Source organism: Aspergillus clavatus, genomic scaffold (genome assembly GCF_000002715.2).
Source record: "Aspergillus clavatus NRRL 1 1099423829805 genomic scaffold, whole genome shotgun sequence".
In the NCBI taxonomy this organism is placed as follows: Eukaryota; Fungi; Ascomycota; class Eurotiomycetes; order Eurotiales; family Aspergillaceae; genus Aspergillus; species Aspergillus clavatus.
In genome coordinates, this window is record NW_001517094.1 from 550211 (window position 1) to 568897 (window position 18687).

General features: G+C 52.5%; 7 protein-coding genes across 7 annotated transcripts, besides 1 other annotated feature; 4 read left to right on the plus strand and 3 right to left on the minus strand.

Moving 5' to 3' along the window:
• Positions 1 to 682: 682 nt before the first annotated feature.
• ACLA_019860 (MFS transporter) lies at positions 683 to 2687 on the plus strand (the record flags this gene model as incomplete). The annotated part of the gene is made up of 3 exons (XM_001268706.1): positions 683 to 776; positions 937 to 1840; positions 1916 to 2687. The coding sequence occupies 3 exons, from the start codon at positions 683 to 685 to the stop codon at positions 2685 to 2687; spliced, it is 1770 nt and encodes a 589-aa protein (XP_001268707.1).
• Positions 2688 to 4551: 1864 nt separating this feature from the next.
• Positions 4552 to 7856, plus strand: ACLA_019870 (putative C6 transcription factor (UaY); the record flags this gene model as incomplete). The annotated part of the gene is made up of 3 exons (XM_001268707.1): positions 4552 to 6787; positions 6843 to 6895; positions 6960 to 7856. The coding sequence occupies 3 exons, from the start codon at positions 4552 to 4554 to the stop codon at positions 7854 to 7856; spliced, it is 3186 nt and encodes a 1061-aa protein (XP_001268708.1).
• A 1221-nt stretch (positions 7857 to 9077) lies between these two features.
• Positions 9078 to 9102: a microsatellite.
• A 257-nt stretch (positions 9103 to 9359) lies between these two features.
• On the plus strand, positions 9360 to 12197 carry ACLA_019880 (DnaJ domain protein; the record flags this gene model as incomplete). The annotated part of the gene is made up of 3 exons (XM_001268708.1): positions 9360 to 9456; positions 9523 to 10647; positions 10765 to 12197. The coding sequence occupies 3 exons, from the start codon at positions 9360 to 9362 to the stop codon at positions 12195 to 12197; spliced, it is 2655 nt and encodes an 884-aa protein (XP_001268709.1).
• An 830-nt stretch (positions 12198 to 13027) lies between these two features.
• adB (adenylosuccinate synthase ADE12) lies at positions 13028 to 14539 on the plus strand (the record flags this gene model as incomplete). The annotated part of the gene is made up of 4 exons (XM_001268709.1): positions 13028 to 13070; positions 13149 to 13217; positions 13305 to 13756; positions 13829 to 14539. 4 exons carry the CDS (start codon positions 13028 to 13030, stop codon positions 14537 to 14539), a joined length of 1275 nt encoding a protein of 424 aa, XP_001268710.1.
• Positions 14540 to 15028: 489 nt separating this feature from the next.
• ACLA_019900 (LysM domain protein) lies at positions 15029 to 15871 on the minus strand (the record flags this gene model as incomplete). Its single annotated transcript, XM_001268710.1, has 4 exons — positions 15029 to 15117; positions 15183 to 15338; positions 15449 to 15579; positions 15648 to 15871. 4 exons carry the CDS (start codon positions 15869 to 15871, stop codon positions 15029 to 15031), a joined length of 600 nt encoding a protein of 199 aa, XP_001268711.1.
• Positions 15872 to 16137: 266 nt separating this feature from the next.
• Positions 16138 to 17538, minus strand: ACLA_019910 (putative CUE domain protein; the record flags this gene model as incomplete). Its single annotated transcript, XM_001268711.1, has 1 exon — positions 16138 to 17538. The coding sequence occupies one exon, from the start codon at positions 17536 to 17538 to the stop codon at positions 16138 to 16140; it is 1401 nt and encodes a 466-aa protein (XP_001268712.1).
• Positions 17539 to 17773: 235 nt separating this feature from the next.
• On the minus strand, positions 17774 to 18475 carry ACLA_019920 (uncharacterized protein; the record flags this gene model as incomplete). Its single annotated transcript, XM_001268712.1, has 1 exon — positions 17774 to 18475. The coding sequence occupies one exon, from the start codon at positions 18473 to 18475 to the stop codon at positions 17774 to 17776; it is 702 nt and encodes a 233-aa protein (XP_001268713.1).
• Between the last annotated feature and the right edge of the window lie 212 nt (positions 18476 to 18687).

Consider the following 18687-nt stretch of genomic DNA (forward strand, 5'->3'; position numbering starts at 1 on the left):
CAGATACTTCATTTAATTCCCCTTCCCGTCCAGATCCTCCTTGAAGATTTCCTCTTCTTCCTCTGCTCCCTCTTGCGTATGATTAAGCTCTTGCTTTTATATTCCGACTGGTCGTCCTTCTTCTACCCTTTCTTTGTCCCATTATTGAATCCTGCCAACCTCTTTGTTCCTCTCTCCATCACAATCCCAAGCAAGCTACTATACCCTTACCAGAATACATACATACCTCTATACCTCCACACGCCCAACCAACTACAGCTGCTGTTCATAGTCCTTTACTGCTACTATTCTTCCATCGGATTGAGTAACCTTCTCACATAAGTTCTTGCCAATTCGAATCTCCGTGGTCAAATCCTCCCTTGCAGTCGACTCAGAAAGGAAAAGCGAAGCTAGGGAGTAAAAGGGAACGACACCCTCACGCACGACACTCTTCAACGATTGACCTTCGAAGGAGGAAAGAAATGCTGAAGCTCCTCTAGCAAGAGGCTCCTTTCTTTCTCCCCTAGGCCCCTGAACCTTATCGCAACCGCATTCCCTCCCTTTGGAGTTGACGGCATAACTTCGGCGACACATTCCTTCCGCCGTTGACCTCATTTGAGCTCGAAGAAGATATTACACCAGATTCTGCCAGACTTTTTGTAACGCCCCTTTTTTTCTCCCTTAACACAGTACGAACGACGAGATGTTCAAGAGACCCTCGTTCCTACAAGGCCGGCGGCATGGTGGTGGACGTGATGATTGGTCTGCCTTCCCCGTGCGCCAGCTTTTTGTGCTAGGTATGTTCTACAGACCCTTCGCTATGCGCGAAAACTTCAGGGAGAATGACGGGTTCATGTATGACAAACATGGGTCTGTTCTTCCTGATTGGAGCAAACAGTTCCCCTTCGTCTGCAATTTTCCTATTGGATCTTCAGAATGACTGACAGTTCTTTCAAGCACTCTGCCGCATTTGCGAGCCAATCGCATTCATGTCCATCTTCCCATATGTCTACCACATGGTAGAGGCATTCAAGGTGACGGACAACGATCGCAAAATTGCCCTGTACGCGGGGATGATCACCTCCTCATTCACCTTCGCGGAGTTCTCTGCTGGCATGTTCTGGGGTCGCATGAGCGACAGGATTGGCCGGAAGCCAGTTTTGATTATGGGGTTGATTGGAACAGCTATCAGCATGATAGTATTCGGGTTTGCTCCCAACCTGCCAACAGCGATGATTGCTCGAGCACTGGGTGGCCTGCTCAACGGAAACATCGGAGTTCTCCAGACGACGGTTGCGGAGATCGTGACAGTCAAGGAACATCAACCTCGGGCTTACTCCATCATGCCATTCGTCTGGTGCTTGGGGTCGATCATAGGACCCGCCATCGGCGGTGCGTTGGCACAGCCCTGCGACAATTATCCCTGGCTATTTCAGCGCCATACAATCTTCGATGCCTTCCCCTTCCTGCTGCCCAACCTCGTCTGTGTTGTCGTCCTAGTGTTTGGAGTTATCGTTGGGTTCCTGTTCCTGGAGGAGACTCACCCAGAGAAGAGATACCGCCGCGACCCTGGCTTGGAGCTGGGCCATTGGCTCATCGCTCACTGCTGGGGATCCCGCGTACAACTAACCGAGGAGGACACGGACGTCGAAGCGGAAACAGACGGTGCTGATTTTCTTGACTACAACAATGCTCCTCCGCCTGAATACAGAAGCACGGAGTCCTCCCCTCGTTTATCCCCGGTTAAAGAAGTGGATAGCTTGTCTGATGCGGATGACGTTGAAGGCCAAGTCAAAGGTCAACCCAAGGCTTTTACAAAGCAGGTCATCTTCAACATCATCGCCTATGGTATTCTTGCATAGTAAGTTCGAGCCAACAGCTACTGCTATCGATCTAGTAATTATCGCGGGGTTCTGACAACATGCCACAGCCATAGCGTATCCTTCGACCAGCTGATGCCCGTATTTCTCAGCACCCCTAAATCCGACGACAACGTTGTTCTACCATTCAAGTTCACCGGAGGTCTCGGACTGCCCACGAAAACAATCGGTTTCATGCTTGCCGTCCAAGGCGTTTACTCGATGATCGCCCAGCTTTGGCTGTTTCCCTTCGTCGTCCGTCACTTTGGTACTTTACGCACCTTCCGATTTGTGCTCCTCGTCTGGCCGCCACTGTACCTGGTCGTTCCATACCTCATTCTTCTCCCCGCCCAGCTCCAAACCGCCGCTGTCTATGTCTCGCTCATCAGCAAAATCACCTTCCACGTTATTGCGTTCCCTTCTACTGCTATTCTGCTCGCCAATGCCGCTCCGTCATCCAAAGTTCTCGGGTCCATCAATGGTGCCGCTGCATCGACCGCCAGCTTGAGCCGTGCTTTTGGGCCAACAATCACAGGTCTGCTACACTCCAAGGGCCTCGAAAGTGGTTATTCGATTATCGCATGGTGGGCCTGCGGCATTGTGTGCGTCATTGGCGCTATTCAAAGCTTTTGGATGGAGGAAAGCGAAGCCCGGAAACACAACGAGGACAAAACAGGGGATAGTGACTCGGATGCTGGTCGACCTCTGCGGGGCTCGTTTACTGCAGGCAAGGAGCTCGCTACACCTGAAGAGGAGCGGCGACTGCTGTCCTCTGCGCGGACGAGCGTCGATGATCTTGAGATTGCCAACTTGGACTTGACGCAAGTTGACACCACACCTCAATTATAGCCACATCCGCTAAAATGATCATTGAAAATTATTTCCTTTCCTGGTATTGTGAGGTCAACAATTCTTCTGTCGCCCTTATCTCTACCCGTCATCGTCCCTTTTTCCAACTATGCGATAGTTCCAATCATCGCTGAACAATCGCGCTCGCATGTTTTTGGTTTTTTGCTTTTCCTGCATTTGAGATCTTTCGTCGTCACATTCCACTCTGCATTTCTTCGTTCTTGTTTTTTTCGCTGTACTTGCTTCGTCTGTTTAGATCATGATTCCAAGATCGGGTGATGGCGCAGTTTTCATAGATTGGGTGCATTTTCAGAAGCGTGGGGGTTGGATGTCTTTTTGATTTCTTCATTTGCTTTTTTTTTTATCTCTTTTCTTATTCAGGATCATTACTATGGGCATCATCGGGTATACATCATGTCATGCATCTGGGCGGCCTTTGTCATTTCCAATATATCCTAACACCTTGAGCGCAGAATTCACGTTGTCATCGGAGGAAAGACCACGGTCGATCCTCGTTGTTTCAGTCCTTCAGAATTATTTTTTTTCGCTTTGATACCAATCTGTACCATGCAGTGGATAAACAATACACTTCACAGCAAGACTTTCCCACGTTGGTTGTGTGTTCTGACTCGTAGGTGATGTTCATTCCGTAGATACCATCACTTCCCCTCATGTTGCCCGCGCCTCCAGTGTCTCCCGCTCCGTCCCATCACGTGATTCCACCGTGCGGGGTTTGGACGGCAAAAGTTCCGCCGACTCCATTGAAGGAATCTTAGTCAGTACTAGCAGTACTAGCAATGTCTCAAGAAAACCCTCGGTTCGGCATATTCAGGCATTTATTCATCGGCAGTATATCCTTGGTAGAAAGACCATATATATGGGACATCATTCATTGCATCCAAGGACCAGCAGTTGTTGTATCCGGGTTAAAGAGCCACACCTGGCAAATGGCCGAGGACTTATCACCAGCCAATCAAATACGTATACCTTGCTTGTTTCCTGCTCACGTGGCGCAGCACTACCTAAGCCTTAAGCGTTGTCGGGTATTGTCATAGCGTTACGCTGTATAGGAGAAGCCACCCGGAATCGGTTCTTGAGCCATCAACTAGCTACCTAATGACTTCCCTTCCACTTCTGTTTCTTCTTTGAATCTAAGCTGAGCCTTACAGTTGTAATTACAACAGCAAGGTGGCTCCTATCTAGATGATCGTCAGTGGTCTTTTCTTTCCTCGGCCGTTCATACCTACTAGGTACCTATCATCCTGGGTACCAAGCCTTGGTAATCTCCATACCCGACATGGAACATAGGTAGCGTACGAATACCAAGCATCGGCCACTAAACTTCGAGGTACCGGAGTCACCAAGACACTCCACAGTTTTGCCGTATCTTCAGTCTAGTCTCCAATCTTCGGTTCTGGCAATTTTCTGTCATCTTTCTCCTCCTTCTCTTCAATCTCCAGCGGATACACTATTGAAACCTCACCGTCCTTCGAGGCTTCGTAGTGTTGGTGGTGATTCGTTTCCGTCATGGGCTGCGACTGTGCCCTGCCGTCCAAACAGATCCGATCTTTGCCTTGACTACTATCCTCTCGGAGGCTAAGAAAGCCCGCGGATCGGGATACCACTGAGGAGTAACTTTCCCGTCAAAGACGGTTCCCTTTATTATCGTCACAGCGGAATACTTTGCGCTGGGGAAAAGAGGGCGACGAGAAACACTCAGCGCATGAATTAACATGAATGCTGATTCGTCTTCGAGTCTCCGGCATACAATCTCCTCGCTCCAGTTGACCTGTGCCAGATTTCCCCCGTCGAGACATGGTCGTCGCATCTTTGCGCTTCTCCTCCGCGACTCGCCTATCCCGCCATGCTGAATCCTGCTTCCCCGGTCTCGCCCACCTCCCTGGGCAGGAAACGACCACACCCACCCGCTGAACCCGCACCACCGCGACAGCAGCATGCGTCTCGGGAGGGCGCCGCCAATACGCCCCGCGCCGCCGCCGCCGCCGCCACAACATCATCTTCCTTTCGGAATGTATCTGCCTGCAACCGCTGCCGGCTGCGCAAGAACCGCTGCGACCAGCGCCTTCCACGCTGCCAGTCGTGCGAGAAGGCCGGTGTGCGCTGCGTTGGATATGACCCGATCACGAAACGAGAGATCCCCCGCAGCTATGTCTATTTCCTCGAGGCCCGTGTCGCCTACCTGGAGAAGATGTTGATGGACCATCAGATTGATTTTGAGGAGGCTGTAGCCTTCAACGAAGAAGAGGCCATTAAGGTCGAAGCGGGCTACGACCAGGCTCAGCCACAGATGGTTGCTTCGGAAGGATCAGTGAATGCGGAGGCGGCTTCTACTACCACCGCTACCGCCACATCCGACAAAGACAAGCGGACCCGATTGAAGGGTGAGAAAGATGCGCTTGTCCCGAGGTCTGGGAGGAACTCGGAGAGTGGGCAGGAGTCGGAGAACAACTACCAGGATCACGAGAAGGAGGACAATTGGCGCATTCACAATCTCGTGTCGAATATTGGCATGGTGTCGGTGCAGGGGACCTCTGATCCCCGATATCTAGGGTCGACTTCTGGTATCTCTTTCGCTCGCGTCGTGTTCGCTGCGGTGAAGAGCTCCGTGTCGGGGAATGTAGCAGAGCGCGGTCCTATGCGGCCCAACGAACGCCTCCCGCACAGTGCCACAGGGACCGCAGGAAGCACCATGCGGGACTCATTCTTTGGCCTCCAGACACGGCCGATGATGAAGTGCGCGGCGTTTCCCGAACGGGAATTAGCGGAGAAGCTGGTCAGCCTCTATTTCGAGCACGCGAATCCGCAGATGCCCATCCTCCACCGCGCTGATTTTATGGAAATGTTGGTTCGCACGTACTCTGTCGATGAAAAGGACCGCTCCCCTCGAAGTCTCTATACCCTGAACATCGTTTTTGCCATCGGTGCAGGCATCATCTTTGAAGATAAGGCCGCCTCGGACGAAGAGGAAGGCAAATCAAGCAACCGCAGTCGTTCACCCTCGTCATCTACGTCAAAACGACCGCGACTTTCAGGTCATCAATATCAACCCGAAGAATATCATGCAGCGGCCATCATCCACTTGGAATCATTCCTTGGCGCCTCTTCGACCAACGACGGGTTCGGAGCACTGGAGGAGCTACAAGCTGTCCTGCTGCTGGCCAGTTTCGCGCTTCTTCGGCCCGTTGCGCCCGGGCTGTGGTATATTGTTGGGGTGGCTATGCGGCTGGCAGTCGACCTGGGGCTTCATTACGAGGATGGGACCGGTATCGACTCGGTCGGTGATGAGAATCTGGACCGCTCATCAGTCAAGACGGAGAACAAAGCCAAGCTGCGTGTGCACACCCGCGAGCGTGGACGCCGAGAGTGGGTTCGCGATCTTCGCCGGCGACTGTGGTGGTGTGTCTACAGCTTCGATCGTCTCGTCAGTTGTTGTGTTGGCCGGCCCTTCGGGATCAGTGACCAAGCGATCAGTACTGAGTTCCCGTCCCTTCTGGAAGACAAATACATCACCAAGTCCGGCATTGTGGCACCGCCGGAAGGAACCCCGAGTTACAAACATGCAGCTCACCATTACTTCAAATTGCGCGTGTTGCAATCCGAGATCCAGGATGTCCTCCAGCACCAGCAGGCGCGGTTCGTCCGCCAGAAGGTCCCTTATGCGGCTAATACTGTCATCCGCTCGGACATGGCCTCTCCCTTCCTCCAAGGCTTTGAATCGTTCCGCTCATGGCGCAAGGATATCCACAGGCGATTGCAGGAGTGGCAGGAAAGCGCGCCCACCCGCCGCGAGACCGGCGTGCAGTTTTCGGTCGAATTTCTCGAGCTGAATTATTGGCAAGCGGTCATTATGCTATATCAGCAGAGCTTGACAGTCCCTGCAGAACTTGCGTCGGAATTGACGCCGGCGGATGATGTATCTAGCCCTTCATTCTCAAACGTGGACGACGCCGACGATGAAGACGACATATATTACAAGGTCGCGGAAGCGGGACAGAAGGTTATACGTATCTATAGGCAGATGCATCGTGTTCGGCTAGTGAATTATACCTATCTCGCTACGCACCATATTTTCATGGCGGGTATTTTTCTATCCCTCTTCTCTGATTGACTGTCCTCTTGCTTACCCTGCTTTAGGTATCTCATTCTTATATGCCATTTGGCACTCGCCGTTTGTGCGAAGCCGTTTGGTATGTCTTTCCATCACTAGAGTCGGAAGGGAGAAGAGGTCCTGAAATTTCTAACATTTATCAGACCCTAGATGAAGTGGATTTCACTGTCCTCGCCGCCACATCCGTCCTTGGTGACTTGATGCGCAAGTGTCCACCCGCCGAGGCCTGTCGGGATGCTTTCGAACGAATGAGCAAAGCCACCGTCCAGATGAGCCTCTCGACCACCGGATTTGGGTCTCAGGTCGATTTGAGTCAATCTCGAAACCCACCTGCTCAGCAAAATGCTGGTTATGACAATCGTCTACGGCAATCTGGAAGAGCACAGCGCCCTCATCATTCACGGCGGCAGATACAGACCCGTCAATCTCGACCTCTGCCAAGGTTCGACATGAACCTTGGTGATCTCTTCAGTGACCCTGGCCCCCACCCTGAGCGCGCCAACAGTGGCATAAGGAAGCCAGTGCAGCCTTATCCAATGCGAACCGAATATCCTGAGTCCTCGACGCCCAGCTTCGGCTCTGACTTCCCTCCCCGACCTCACCCTCAACGCACCCCGCCCATGGAATACTACGGCGGTTACGAAAATCCTGTCTCGCCACAAGCGCAGCAGCAGCAATTCTACTACTCGAACTCTCCGCAGCAGAGCGTGTCCCCGAACGGCGCCGGCCCTACTGCGGGCCAGCCTCAATTCCCAGCCAGCGACGCAGAAAATGCGGCCGGGATTGGTCTTGATTTCTTGGAATTTGAGTCCACCGGCGCAGAGAACACCGTTTCCGTTGTCGGTTCAGATGGTAACCCCGAGTCTAATCTCACAGCCATCCCCTCGTTGGGCCACGGGGTCGGCCACAGCGTTGGAATCGATCTCGGATTTGGCATGGCGGTTGACTTCCAGCATGATTGGAGCGAAAACGCCAACTATGACATGCTTGAAGGATACTTTTTTGGCGGGTCTGGAGGGAACCCCCCCGCGGATGGGTAATCCATTCTTCGTCGCCCTTCTCTCCATATTGCCTTGCCTTGGGCTTCTCTTTCTGCCATTTACTTGCACAACATCTTTCTTATGGGACTATTGCATTGGGATTCGAGAAGGAAAAAGGCGACATGAATTCACGAACCATCACTTGTGTTTTTCGCCCTGATTGTTGGTTGGTTTACTGGTTGCAGATGTTGATAGGAGTTCTTCGTATATATATTTTCCCATATATAATCATATACCGCACGAGGACGTCAAAAAAGACATCGCCACCTCGTAGGGCATCCTTCTCACACTGCCTAAAAAATTAATGAGGCCAACACCAGCGAACTATCGTGAGTACTTGGGCAGCAAGCTCAGTTCATGTTCATCGGCGCTTGAGTTGTCCCGGTGGAGAACAACACCCAGGCCCCAATTACCATCCTTCAATACCTATCGGATATATTATTGCAAAGAGCCAGCGCACAACTATCATCGTCAGGTATCTCAGATGGCTGTTGTATGCTACATGCTGTATTCTTGCAGCTGATATTCCTGCTCAGTTCTTGATATTATTGTGTTCTCGTTGAGAAAGCGTTCCCCTTCCAAGAGTCTCTAGGAAGATCGGATCTCTAGGCGGGACCAGCTCAAACAACCTGTTGCCGGGGTGAAGAGATCTCGAACTCCCCTCCCGTTCTTTCATGAGAGACGCCTGGACCATCGCCAGATTCTTCAGGGTATCAAGCTCACCTTCGTCATCATTGATTTGGAAGTTATTTTGCTGTCCTGTTCCTGTGTCTTGAACCCTTGTGTGGAGATTCCTGCCGGTCGCCTCGCTCGCTGCGTCCTGTTCGTTGCTTGTCACACAACTTAACTTACCACGACTGCTAATTCAATCCTTTGAAGTGGCTTCGCTGTGTCATTCCTTGTCTTTCTTTTTCGACGGCTTGAATCCTCAATGAGGCGCAGCGTTCCCGCAAGCCCACAAGACGAAAACTCGAGCGGAAAGCGTGACTGAGTGAAGAGGCGTCGACGAACTTCTCTCAGGCCGAGAAAATCAGATCGATTTGTTTGGAGCTTTCTGGTTACGGTTAGATTTGGTTGGGGAACGGAAAGCTACCTGACTTAGGTATACTTGCTGTCATCGTGTGGATCCCCTTTGCAAAGAAGAAAAGAATATCTCTCCCCCCATCGAGACACGGAGGGTTTTGGATATTGTTTGCTGTGGGCGTGCAGTAGCTCATCTTATTCTTTTTTTTTTTTTCTTTTTTTTCACTTCTGTCTCTGTCTTCGGATCGCTCTCTTTTCTGTCTTTCTTTCTAAGGGTCGACAGTCCTTCCTTTCACTTTTCGGGCCCGCTTTGCTTGGTCTGACATTCCTTTCGATCAAGACCGCTTCATCCCACGGACCTTACGATCCCTGCTTCTTTTACAGGTCATGTGCAACGCGATTCGAGATCTGCGCGACGAGATTGGAATAAGTCTACTCAGCAATACAGGTATCTAAGGCGGTTACGCTGCTTTTTTCACCATGGTGAAGGCGGACGTGCGCAGGGATTATTATGCGGACTTGGGTCTTACGCCTAGTGCAGACGCCGAGGATGTCAAGAAGCAGTTTAGGCGGCTAGGTAAGGCGCAAGGCTTGAAGTTGAAGATCACAGTTTGAGACATGCTGACCGGCTCACGTCCCCCAGCACTCAAGTACCATCCCGATCGAAACCCAGGTCGGGAGTTAGAATTCAACGCCAAGTTCCAGGCTATCCAGGCTGCCCACGAGATCCTCAGTGACCCGCACCAACGGCTCAAGTACGATACAGACAGGCTACGTGCTGGATACGGCAAATTCTACGGACCCCCCAGGGCCAACACATCTCGAAAAACTCCTACAAGTCCCTACGCCGCCACGCCGAATGCCAAACCCCAACCCCCCAAGCCGCAGTTCTCAGGACGCCCGCAGTCTTTCCATAATGGTCCCTCGACGGGTGCGCAACGCTTCGCCAGCTACGCGAGAGCCGCCCCCAGACAACCGTGGGAGAAGATGCAGGATGATGGACAAACCAGGGCAGATGCGTATCGCGGGTTCCAGGAGATGAAGGGCAACTCCACACCGGGCTGGTCGCAGTTCGACCCCCGCACTGGACGGGCAGGGTATTCAGGAGCTGCGCCTCGACCGGACGGTACACCGAACAAGCAGTCCACCAGACCCAAGTCCGCGTACGAATACTTCAAGACGTCTCCTAAGGCGACAGGCGCCGAGTCATCATCCCGCCCGCAATCTACGCGGAAGAAGCAAGGCTTTGCCCCTCGCACTGCCGGTGGTGACGAGCCCATGGCGGCAAATACCTCGTCGTACACGAGTGTCCCTCGGAGGGAGAGATTCCAGACGTCTGACCCTGTCTTTGAATCCGTACCGTCCCCAACCGCAAAGAAACCTGCGACACCGTCCGACCATCGTGCGGAAAGTACTAGAACGCCGGACTTTGAGCGGACGAGCAGCAGATACGCGGGCACCGGCGGTGAGAAGACATTTATCTCGAGTTCCTGGCTTGGACGGGAAAGTCGCCGCAATTCACCCGAGGGTGCCAGAAATTTCTCACGGACGAATCCTCCGAGCCCGACTCCTGCTCCATCAGGACGGCATCAAAGTGCTAGCCCCAAACTGAGGAAGGATAGAAGTCAGCACTACGACTCTACGAGCTCCAGTGGCACTGAGGAGGATGAATTCCTCCCCAGAAAACCAAAGGCAGTGCCCAAGAGCAGGCTCCGAAACCAGAAGTTCTCTCATTTCCGTTCTCAAGCCGATCTCAATTCTGAGAATGGTAAGCTTCCTTTGTTCCCACACGAGAAGTCCTCAATGGCTCGCTATGCCAAGGATTATCTCTACCGATGAAGATACCCTCTTTTTCAGGGGTCCGCGTGCTAACCAAACTCCTCAGAAGGACACAACTCCGCTGGTGCTGCTTCTGACGAAACTCCTTCAACTCGGTATGATACTCTCGCTCTCCTGATACAAGAGTCCTTCGAGCTGACAAAGTTACTCGCGTGTAGGACTTCGGCTTCCAAGACTGCTCACGACCCAGGATCTTTCAAGAGTAGCAGTCATGATGACCTGCGTGGATCGTTTGCCGCTGGTAATTGGGGTGGTGATTTTGGGTTTGACTCCTTTGCTCCAGACGCATGGATCAATAGTCCTAATGGCCGCGGACGAACGTCGGCAAGAGCCAGTCCGACACGCGCAGGTCAGGCTGGAGGCGACCAGTCCCGCTCGGCATCGACTTCCCAGCAACAACCACCTACTCCATTCGCTGAAGCAAAGTTTTTGGCAGACGACTGGGCTGCGAAGCTCAAGGATTTGAAATTCGCCATGCCGGACCATGGCGAAGCACGACCGCAAGCGCAGGCAAATACCCAGCGGCAGCGAAGCCCGAGAAAACAGACCAGGGCAGGCGCCAAGCTGCGACCCACGCCGCAACGGGCCAGTGTTGCTACAGAGGCTGAGGAGTCTCACGCGACTGTTGATGGTGATAACAAACAGGAAACCGCCGGCGCGAATACTGAGCAGGCAGAGGCTATGGATCTTGATGACGAAATCCCTGCGGCAACTGTCGAGACCGCTCCCGCACCAGAACAGGCATCCAGAGATCCTACACAAGAAATGCCACCACCTCCCTCACAGCCACCTACGGAAACCCCCAGCGCAAACGCTGCTCCCAAGGCCAAGACTCGCCTGTTCAACCTGAATGACCTCGGCACCACAGCCCCGTTCACGAGTACAAACCACGGCGGGATTGACGACTTGGAGGACATTCACGCAACGCTACCCTTTGAGTCACGCGCAAAGGCCCCGAGGACAACGGTTCGGGATGTTCGTCCAAGACAGCTGGTCTGTCCGAATCCACCCAAGAGGCCCACTCCGCCGGTGTTGGTCCCTATCAGCGCGGGGTCGCAACAATTAGGTCTGCCCCGAGCCGCGTGGGAGCGATATGTCGCGGAGATGAATGCCTACATGCGAGAGTGGAACGCCTTCAACCGCCGGTTGCTGCGTCATTTCAACGCACGGCAGGAGGCCATGGAGACCGGGATGGCTCCCAACTGGATCGGGGCTGTTGGGGACTCTACGCGTCTCAAGATCGACGAACTGAATGGCGAAGATGACGACCGAGAGGCTCGAGAGGATGCTGGTCAGGAGAACGATGATGATGTTGTGGCTGGAAATGCCAAGGCAGGGTACAGTGCGTATTTGCGTGCACTGGACGAAGACGAACGGGTACATAAGCATTGGGAGGTTGCGCGTGAAATGCACCGCGAGTGCATCGTGAAGCTTGGCCAGATGCGCCAATGGATCTTGAACGGAGGGAAACTGATTTGAAGCAATAGAGGATACCCAACGGCCTTTCTTTAAACTGTGGCTCTTGTTGCATGGCACAGGTGTTGGCGGTACGGCGTTGCACACGGCACCACTCTTTCTACAGTCCGGTAGACTTTGGTTTGCCATTTATGTATGTATTATTATTATTATTATGTCTCTCTCCTTGACCGATACGAATAGAACACTCCTCGATGAGAAGGCAGAGCATAACCACCTGTAGATCATTGCTGACCCTAGCCCTGAGCCCTGAGCCCTAAGCGCCGATACCGGGCTGATTCAATTACTATCAGGTAAGTATAACCCCCCACCTTCCCAATGCAGCCATCTCCCCCCGCTATAGGAGGGATGATAGGCTCAACGATTCTGGTAAATACGTGACAGAGCCTCGAGCACACAAAACAGCGCCGTCCTCCAAGGGAAGTGCACAGTACATACCGTGTATTACCAAACGCAGCCGTCTTGGCTATCCCGCGCTGAGTCACCGGGCAAAGATCATATATCGCCTGCGCCAGTTCCCCCTCCATCCTTTTTTTTCCGTCTTTTGGATCTTGACGGTCGCGAACCCTTCGCTGCTGCTCCATTCGCCTTCCCTTCGGGTTGCGAATTATCTAATATTATTCCAAACTTGCATTGCCGGTCAATTGATTCTTCGGGTCAATTGTAACTTGTTCGAAAATCACCAAAAGAAGTCGATTCTTGTTCGTGCTATCTGAAACCATCCCCGCCCCTCCCTCTTACAAGTGCCGAAGCGGACGTATACCTATTTTCGCCAGTCGATCAATCGAGAAATATCGCCTTCAGACAACTCCTGTTTGAGGTCTTTAGTCACCATGGGTATCACAATTGTTCTGGGTAGTCAGTGGGGTGATGAAGGTGAGGATCCTCGCGTCATGGATGGTTGTGGTTCCTGCGGGATCAAATGCTGACTACGGCGATGTTGTTGGGGAATAGGAAAGGGGAAGATCACGGATATGCTTTCGCAGGAGGCTACGCTCTGCTGCCGTGCCGCTGGCGGCCACAGTGAGTATCACCGTCGCTGTTCTTGATGTGCTGAATTGCGCGAAGCTAATGTGCTTTTCTTTCCTTTTTTTTCTTCTTCCTGTTAAGATGCGGGCCATACCATCGTTCATGACAACATCACCTACGATTTCCACATTCTTCCCTCCGGTCTGGTCTCGCCGAAATGCGTCAACCTGATCGGTGCCGGAACCGTCGTGCACGTCCCTAGCTTCTTCAAGGAGCTGGCCTCTCTGGAGGGCAAGGGGCTGAAGGGCGCCGGCAAGCGCATCTTCATCTCCGACCGCGCTCATGTCTGCTTCGACCTGCACTCCGTCGTCGATGGCCTGGAGGAGGCCAGGCTTGGCGGTCGCAAGGTCGGCACCACCGGCAAGGGCATCGGTCCCTGCTACAGCGACAAGGCTGCTCGTCGCGGTGTCCGTGTCGGTGAGATCATGGACGAGGCGGTCTTTGAGCGCAAGCTGCGGACTCTGCACGCCGGATATACTGCTCGATTCGGCGATCTGGAGTATGATGTTGAGGAGGAAATTGGTCGTTTCAAGGTGACTAGCGCGCGCACCTTTTGGCTATGTTGGATGAGTGAATAGAGTTTTGCTGACCTGCGGTCTCTCCAGGAATACCGCCAACGCCTGGTGCCATATATTGTTGACCAATTGGCTTTCTTCAAGCAGTACAAGGATTCGCCTAACACCCTTGTCGAGGGTGCCAACGCTCTGATGCTTGACCTGGACCATGGTACCTATCCCTACGTGACCTCCTCCTCGACCGGTCTGGGTGGTGCCGTCCAGGCCCTGTCCCTCAACCCTGCCAGCATCACCTCCATCATCGGTGTTGTCAAGGCCTACACCACCCGTGTGGGCTCTGGCCCCTTCCCCAGCGAGCAGCTGAACGAGTACGGTGATAAGCTGCAGAGTGTCGGTAGGGAATTTGGTGTCACCACCGGCCGTCGCCGCCGCTGCGGCTGGTTCGATCTCGTCCTCTGCCGCTACTCCCACGCCATCAACCATTACACCGCTCTGAACCTGACCAAGCTGGACGTCCTCGACGACTTCGACGAGATCAAGGTTGGCGTCGCCTACGTCCTGCCTGACGGCACCCGCCTGACCGACACCTACCCGGCCGACGCCGCCGTCCAGGAGAACGTCAAGGTCGAGTACGTCACCCTGCCCGGCTGGAAGAGCAACACCATGGGCGTCCAGAAGTACGAGGATCTCCCCGCCAATGCTCGCGCCTACATCGAGTACATTGAGCGCGAACTGGGCGGTGTCCCTGTAAAATGGATCGGCACCGGCCCCGCGAGAGACCACATGATCTGTCGGGAGTAAATCCGGTTCTTTTCCCGTACACCCTTGGAATCATACGCCTGCTTTACGGTGAAGCTGGACGCGGATGGCTGAACAGCTATCTACCTTGCAACCTAGAAGTTCGTCCTGGGATATCATTTTGTCTTTTTAAATTATGTTTGTGTATATGAATGAATAGACGAATACTGATGAAATTTGTTATACTTCTTTATTCTGATGTGCTATAATAGATCAGAACTCTTTGGGTAGATCCAAGGAAGGCATCATTAATCACTCGCAAAATCACCTAGCAACTACCACTGGCTCCTGCGTACCTTACTCGATGTTATTGGAGTCACGTCTTGCATCCTGGTAAACTTACAGATCAAACAACATAGCACGCCATTTGAAAAAAGCAGACGATCACTGACAACGATCTCTCTCAATCCCACAGAACTATCTAAACTCCATTCAAACCTGTATCCGAACCTACCGAGGCAGCAAAATAGCCACATCCACGTAGCTCGCTCCCTACATCGGAGCACCACCTTCCGTCTCCTTCGGAGTCGGCTCTGGGTTTTCGCCAGACTCAGCCGAAGTGGGCTTGGCTGCAGGAGGATCTATAAACAGTTAGAGGCGGTGGAGATAGGGGGCCGAGCGACGTCATTCGCTGGAAGATACATACTGGCCACGCCCACGCAGACATAGTAATCCGGCAGGAGAGAACGGCAGGATGGCTGGAGGGAGGTATTCCATTTGTAGAACTGCTCCAGGGAGATGCCGTATTGGTTCGCGATGGCCCAGCAGCTGTCGCCGGCGACGACTTTGTGGAATTTGCTGCCTGTGAGGGGGGATGAGGTTAGAGAATGATGATCAGAGGTGGTGTATGTCAGGGGGATTCTCGTTTTTCTGTTTTTTTTTTTTCTTAAAGGGGAGGGATGGGGTTCATACACTCTGGTGGGATGCCAGGTTGCTCTGGCTTGGGGTGTGCGGTGGGTGTGGGCGCGGGTTTCGGCTCGTCGGCGGTGCCGACGCAGACGAAGTAATCCGGGTATAGGCGTTCGCAGGATCTTCCAATTGACCTGTTTACTCGGTTAGAGTCGATTCGTGATGACTTTTTGTTTCCCAGGGGCTTGAGTGAAAGACTCACGGGTTCCAGGAGTAGAATTCTTCCAAAGTGAAATTGCCGTAGCTGTTCACGATGGACCAGCAACTGTCGCCGTTCTGGACCTTGTAGAAAGCATCGCAGTTTTCGGCTAAGCCGCCCTGGATGGGAGATGGTAGGTCCGCGACCGCAAGTGGGCTTCTGATGACAGCTGAGTGGACTGCACCGAGGCAGAGGAGCTGGCCGATGATGATCGATAGAAGTATCATTTTTGTCCGCGATTTAGCTTCTGTGTGTTGCTGAGATATTGGACTGGTGAGTATCGTCGGTTATATAGCTGATTTTCTCAGTGGACCACAACTATAGCTCTGCTCCCACGTCTTGATGTGCTTGTTATTTCTGGAGCTGTGTTGCACAAGGTTGATAGTAAATCACATACCAGGGACACACGTGGTACAGAATCGCAGTACAACATAGAAGCTCTCGACGTGGATGGAAAAGGACACCTTCTCAAGAACTCCTGGAAGTACGACGGCTATTGCTTGTGCTCTTCTGCAACGAAATTGCGCAACGTAGGGGCCTCGTCTTTCGCGGATTGAATCTCCCAGAGAGGTTCCCCATCATCGTCAAACTCAGCCCATTGGAAAAATGTGCAACCCTTCGTTCCTGGTGTATATCCTGCATAGCACATCCACATGTACTTCCCTCTGTTCTCACGTTTACGTTGCACACACCGCAAGACAGCATGAAAGCCACACCGACAGCGAGGGATGTTACGTGGATGCAAAGAATCGCGAAACCAGCGATAGGTTATATTGATGCGCCGGTTACCTGCCAAAGGATGTGGTGAAACGGTTTGCGCAGGTGCAATCGCATGTTTCCACTCCTCCTGCATCTCAGCGTGCATCACAAGCAGAGAATTATGTGGGAGGTGGATGGAGACTTGTCCCTGCGCATCAGCGCGGGAATCCGAACCTTTCGGCGCTGCTCTTCGTTTCGATGGAGATTCTGCTGTCGCTTGGGTCGGAGAAGTGTCGCTTTTAGAATCCTCATCGTCGTTGTCCGCCACTATCTGTCGAACCCGGAATTCTCTCTCAACTCCTAGGCTCAAGCTTCCAATGATAGCTCGTGGGCCAAGATAGGTCAACTCGTCCGAATGGTAACCCACGCTCTCTGCGGGGCCATCGTAGCAGTTGACAAATGCCGCATTGGGCATCCACTGTTTGGGTGACTGGTACCTAAGTTTCTTCCCCCCAGGATAAAATGCTTGCATCCGCTTCTGGGCCTCGTCGTTCACTGCCTGTTGAACCCTGGCAGAGACTGCACGCAAGTGTGGTGTAAGCTGACGCACATTGGAGCGGAATGTGCCACCATAGGTGTACTCCGATGTTTGCTGGCGAAACTCTTCAGGCGTGGAGACATATATACAGCTTGTATGAGGACTCTCGACTGTACGATCAAACAGCTGGAACCGGTATCTCGAAAAGTGCTCTGACTCGTTCAAGAGTTCCTGGAGTAGCGCATTCGCCTCCTCTGGGGGCAAGAAATTATGGATGATCGTACATGGGGTATGAGCAGCGACATCCTCCGGGGAGAAGAGATGCAGCGTCTTCCCTTTCCGAGTGAGCTGCTTCTTCGGTGGCTGTCCTGTGTCATTTGTAATATGCGAGGTCAAGGACGTTTGAATGGCCGTAACACCGTTCGCTCGCTTTTTGACCGGTTTGTATGCAAGTTGAGCGTTAATCACAGAAGAAGCGTCCTCCACAGATCCCCCACTCGAGAGCAGTATATCTAGTAATGTATCTTGTTCGATGTCGGGAAAGAGTGATAACAGCATTGCCAATTTGACGTCAGTGGAATCATCGTCGAGGCTCTGGCTCTGTCGCTCAACGGGCGAGCTCACCCGTGGCCTCTTCCTAGAAATAAAGCGGTCCATCTACAGGGCCGGAGAGTTAGGAAAAGAGCCATCGAATGTGATGCTCCTCTGGTGTGAGAAGATGAAGAAATGAGGACTGCGGACTTGAGTAATTCGTATATCCGCACGTGATTGCTCTCAATATGACCAATCAGAAGTCATTATTCTCTCACACATGTGATTCGACTACTGTACGGAGTACTACTAGGTATTAGGTTGGCCGTGTCTATTGTATATGCGCACTTTGCTGTTGATCCTAACTCCAATTTCCATGCCCCAGATAGATCTTGTTGGGCTTGTGATATTCTTCCAAATTTCTCCCTTGACGTAGACCATCGTATATTTCCACAAGCGCTGACAGCGCCACAACTGTCCAGCCGGGATAATTCCCCTTCACCGGGTTTGAAAACCCGCGATGTAAGTCAGGGAAGTTCTCCTCAACAACCTTGATGGGACAGCTAGCATAATCCGCATTCTGCTCCACCATGGATGACATATCCACGGTCTTTGTGAGAAACGACAAGACCCCATCGTCGATCATCAGACACATCCGCAATCGCACGGGTAGTTCTATTGAAGGCAAGGACAAAGCAACCTTCCAATCGTGAAAGGCCTCCCGAACAGTTTCTTCATCTACCCCATGGTACTCTTCCTGCGAGTTGAATACCTTGGAGGCATAAGTTCGTTCCAGCGACCGGAGCTGTTCTGGACTTCCCGGAAGACTTCGTGGCAAGGCGCTTTGAACCTGTTCGTTGAGTGCTCGGAGAAAAACGGGCATCAAACGCTGTGAGCCAGGTGCGTAGGTAGTGCGATAGACAATGGGACCCCAGGTGAGGGTGAGGAAATCGCGCTCAGGGCCGGGAGGAAGTGACCGGAGTCCAGGTTCTGAACCGAGGCGATAGACCTCTCTCTGGAGGAACTCGTTGGCAGGAGTGTGGTAATTTTCAGGCTCTGCCATTACGATAGGATCGAGTTGATCAATGAATTAGATTGTCAGTATTCCAGTAGTCAAGAAAGACATGAAGGTAAGGACGTTTTTTGAAGCTTGCAGCGATTGCAAGTCATTGTCGTCAGAGTGACATATATAATAGGAACAAACAGAATTCATTGTTTGTAAATATGCAAATACTGAAGACTTTCTAGGCTTCATTTCAATCAGCGATGGATTGA